Below are 5000 nucleotides of genomic sequence, written 5' to 3'. Positions count from 1 at the left end.
ATATATATATATATATATATATATATATATATATATATATATATATATATATATATATATATATATATATATTCATATTCAATAGTTTTTTTCTCTCTGTTGTGTATTTGATGTATTTGCATTGAATATTGTATGTATTGTTGTTTTTCCTTGAATTTGTTTGAACTCGACGTCATTGTAAATGAGGGTCACCGCTCAATTGGTCTCGAGGATAAATAAAAGTTAAATGAAATGAAATGAAATTAAAAATACATTTATATAATGCTGCGTCACATGGCTGCACCACTGCTGCGCATGGACGCACCGGGGCCGTAGAAAGAGTGCACACTAACTCCCTACTTTTGCTTGCCATATTCTCTCAATAACTCCTAAATCCAGCTTCAGCATAAATAGCTTAGTGGCACACTATCTCCGACTTCACACCCAACAACTGCGCGATTCATTTGCAGCCTGGACGCGGAAGTGTGTCACCTCTCTGCTCTGACGGCCGGCTCGGACTGCTCCGAGGGGCTGCTCCGAGACTGACCGCCTGTCAGTGCTTTTGGTCGGGGAGGGGCTCGCGGCAGCACCCGCTGCTCGTTGAGCAATGAGCACAGTAACTGCAGAGTGAAACATGCTTTCACGTCAGAGTCTCCAAACACCACAAAAGGTTTCAATAAAACCAGAAAAAATCGCTAGGAGGATATGACAAAAAAAGTTTTGATGGGATTTTTTTTTTTTTTTTTTGGATGGGATTTCCGGATTTCCGCGAATATTTTGCATTGAAGGATGACGTTTTTCTGAGCTAAGGTCTAGGTATGGGATGTCTGCTAACTAGTGGAGGGGAGTTTGAACAAAATATAACACTCTATTTAGAGAAAACAGCTGTTTGATTCAGTAAAGCGTCTTGTCGCAATTTTGCGACTGTGGCGCCTAAAGGGTTAATACTGAAAAATAAAATAAAATCAAACCAAAATATACTCCATAGAGCTTGTATGTGTGAGTACCTTGAGCACACACACACACACACACACACACACACACTCACACACACACACACACACACACACACACACACACACACACACACACACACACACACACACACACACACACACACACACACACACACCTTGAGCAGGTCTTGGTGGCTGGTGAACCCCGGGTGTCTCAGCCTGTACTTTCCCTCTCTGTACTTCTGGACGATGAACTCTCGTCTCGTGTCCGGCGAAGCGTCGGAGGAAAGCTCGTCACACGGGGGAACGCCAGCCGCCCAAAAGTCATTGGCCCGGTCGTTACCGAGCATTATGAACAGCTGGGCATTAACACACACACACACACACACACACACACACACACACACACACACACACACACAGTTTATTCATTAACAAAGAATCACACAAAATACACATTGAAATCAACAAACACACCCACCATGCACACACATAAAAGTTAGCGACGACTCTGGAGAACGCTTGTTGTCAAAATCACCTCTTTGATTTTGACAAAAAGTGATTTTGACAACAAGCGTTCTCCAGAATGACTGACTCCACCTTTAACATAGAACAATTCCAAAATATGCAAAAATTATACGTTCGCATACTCTCTTTTTTCTATTCTACATACTACATTGGACCATAAAAATAATCTAGTTAGGATGCAGTAGGCATACTATTGGGACATACTTTACTCTCTTATTTCATCATAACATTGCGCCTTGATCTTGCCTCTTGCTTTTATATCCGTCTCATCCCCGTTTGTTTTCATATGGAGGCTTCGTCGATGTGACGTCACTTCACGTGCGCACTGGATTGTGGGTCAGAATCGGCCAAATAGGATGCACTTTTCAACACTAACAATCTTGGCCGCATGAAGTAGGACATCCGGGTACTTCTAACCATCCTAAATCTGGCCACAAGAATCAGGACATCCTAAATCTTTCTTCTACATACTATATAGTAGAAAGTATGGAGACTGGAACACAGGGAGATTTTGTCCTCACCTGTACGATCTCGTTGCTCCAAACGCTGGTGTCAAGTTTCAGACTCTGAACCTTCGAAACCATCGTCCCCAAACCTCTGTGCTGCCCTGTACACACACACACACACACACACACACACACACACACACACACACACACACACACACACACACACACACACACACACATATACACACACACACACACATATACACGCAGACGCAAACACACACACACACATATACACGCAGACGCACACACACACACACACACACACACACACACACACACACATGCACACACGCACACATAGGAAAGTGAACCATAGTTCATAGTTCAGTTTTAGGTGAGAAAACAGTGATGACAGGTTTAAGCTTAGAGCAGAAACACAAAACACCTGGATTATGACATCACCCCCCCACACACACACACCCCTTTCTCCTTTCTCCTCCCTCCCTCCCTCCCGCTCTCCCTCCCTCCCTCCCTCCCTCCCACACAGAGAGAGAGAGAGAGAGAGAGAGAGAGAGAGAGAGAGAGAGAGAGAGAGAGAGAGAGAGAGAGAGAGAGAGAGAGAGAGAGAGAGAGAGAGAGAGAGAGAGAGAGAGAGAGACACACACACACACACGCACCTGCACAGTTTTTGCAGATGACCACACAAAGGTTGATGGAGGCCCAGTCAGGGTTGGGGGCGTGGCAGTCGGCACACACACACACACACACACACACCCTCCCCCCCACACACCACCTCCCCCCCCCCCACACACACACACACCCCTCCCTCCCACACACCCCCCCCACACACACACAGAGACCCACCTGCACAGTTTTTGCAGATGACCACACAGAGGTTGATGGAGGCCCAGTCGGGGTTGGGGGCGTGGCAGTCGGCACACATGCGGTTGGACCGATTGGACCAGATCTTCTCAGCGACCTCGTAGTCCGACAGAGTCTCTGCTATGGCCTCCTGCAAAGCCTCCATCCACACTCTCTTATCACGCTCTGTCTCTGCTGTGAAGCTGGGGACAGAGAGAGAGAGAGAGAGAGTGAGGGAGGGAGGGAGGGAGGGAGAGAGGGAGAGAGGGAGGGAGTGAGGGAGATAGATAGATAGATAGATAGATAGATAGATAGATAGATAGATAGATAGATAGATAGATAGATAGATAGATAGATAGATAGATAGATAGATAGATAGATAGATAGATAGATAGATAGATAGATAGATAGATAGATAGATAGATAGATAGATAGATAGATAGATAGATAGATAGATAGATGGATGGATGGATGGATGGATGGATGGATGGATGGATGGATGGATGGATGGATGGATGGATGGATGGATGGATGGATGGATGGATGGATGGATGGATGGATGGATGGATGGATGGATGGATGGATGGATGGATGGATGGATGGATGGATGGATGGATGGATGGATGGATGGATGGATGGATGGATGGATGGATGGATGGATGGATGGATGGATGGATGGATGGATGGATGGATGGATGGATGGATGGATGGATGGATGGATGGATGGATGGATGGATGGATGGATGGATGGATGGATGGATAGACAGACAGACAGACAGACAGACAGACAGACAGACAGACAGACAGACAGACAGACAGACAGACAGACAGACAGACAGACAGACAGACAGACAGACAGACAGACAGACAGACAGACAGTTACCTGAATGTCTTGTATGGAGTGATGAGGTCGAAGCTCTTGTGTTTCCCGTCTCTGATGGTTGAACCTCGAGCCTCGATCAACGTGATGCCGATCCCGTTACGGAAACACTGAGGGACAGACAGACAGACAGACAGGCAGACAGACAGACAGACAGACAGACAGACAGACAGACAGACAGACAGACAGACAGACAGACAGACAGACAGATAAAGAAAATATGATTATTTTTTGTCATTTTCAAGCTTTATTAGACAGTACAGAGTTGAAATGGGGAGACAGAGAGAGAGAGAGAGAGAGAGAGAGAGAGAGAGAGAGAGAGAGAGAGAGAGAGAGAGAGAGAGACAGAGAGAGAGAGAGAGAGAGGGGGGGGGGTGACCTGCAGTAAAGGTCCACGGGTCAGATTTGAACCCGTGACCACTGCAACGAAGGCCGGAGCCGATATGGTACACGCTCTATCCACTACGCCACCAGAGCGCCCAAGAAATGCACTTTTTATACGTAAAAAAAAGACCTGTTGTTAAAGGTGCAGTCAGTGATTCTGGAGAACGCTTGTTGTCAAAATCAGTGAATATCTCCTCATGATCCACTACTTGTCCTTACAGTGTGCCCGCTGAAAAGAAATCCAGCATTAATACACAGCCTAGGGTCTGTAAACGGCAAGTTGCTAGCTGCTAGTGAAATGAACTCTCTGGTCACGGGACTCCTAATAGCATTCTTTAGCACTGATGGTCTGGTTTGCTGTTACATGTAATTTATGATCATCAGAGGAAAAATGAGACTGTTTCAGAAATATTTAAAAGTTCCTCGTAGATACTTCAAAATCCTTTTGCGGACAGACAGACAGACAGACAGACAGACAGACAGACAGACAGACAGACAGACAGACAGACAGACAGACAGACAGACAGACAGACAGACAGACAGACAGACAGACAGACAGACAGACACACACACACACACAGTATTACCTGTTCACTCTTGTGTAGCCAGATCTGCTCTGTGTTGATGGCAGCGTAGACTTTGGCCTTGGTCCCTTTCAGCTCCAGCGCTCCGTGTTTCTGACAGTGTGACCCGGGACCAAACCGCCTCAACCCGAAAACCAGCTGGTCTCTGACGTACTCCTGCAGCAAGCCAACCCAGCGCCTACGCATGGCTGGGGACAGAGAGGGTTAGGGGTGTGTGTGTGTGTGTGTGTGTGTGTGTTTGTCTGTGTGTGTGTGTGTGTGTCGTGGCAAGTGTGTGTGTGTGTGTGTGTGTGTGTGTGTGTGTGTGTGTGTGTGTGTGTGAATTTCCCCAGGACGCCCACTATATATAAAAAAGTGTGAGGCCGTTAAGTTTGTC

General features: G+C 46.4%; 1 protein-coding gene across 1 annotated transcript in view; it reads right to left on the bottom strand.

The window, feature by feature from the left end:
• The window catches only part of arap3 (ArfGAP with RhoGAP domain, ankyrin repeat and PH domain 3), a 50370-nt gene that overhangs the window by 33278 nt on the left and 12092 nt on the right, over nucleotides 1–5000 (bottom strand). The window contains exons 9-13 of the mRNA XM_080054748.1: nucleotides 4628–4812; nucleotides 3660–3766; nucleotides 2780–2979; nucleotides 1985–2070; nucleotides 1112–1294 (exon numbers count right to left, since the gene is read on the bottom strand). Of these exons, the coding sequence (XP_079910874.1) occupies nucleotides 1112–1294; nucleotides 1985–2070; nucleotides 2780–2979; nucleotides 3660–3766; nucleotides 4628–4812 (761 nt within the window). The remainder of the gene's footprint in view (nucleotides 1–1111; nucleotides 1295–1984; nucleotides 2071–2779; nucleotides 2980–3659; nucleotides 3767–4627; nucleotides 4813–5000) is intronic.

This window comes from Ammodytes marinus (assembly GCF_949987685.1).
Source record: "Ammodytes marinus genome assembly, contig: scaffold_81, whole genome shotgun sequence".
NCBI classification, from domain to species: Eukaryota; Metazoa; Chordata; class Actinopteri; order Uranoscopiformes; family Ammodytidae; genus Ammodytes; species Ammodytes marinus.
This window is presented reverse-complemented; position numbering and strand designations above follow the sequence as displayed.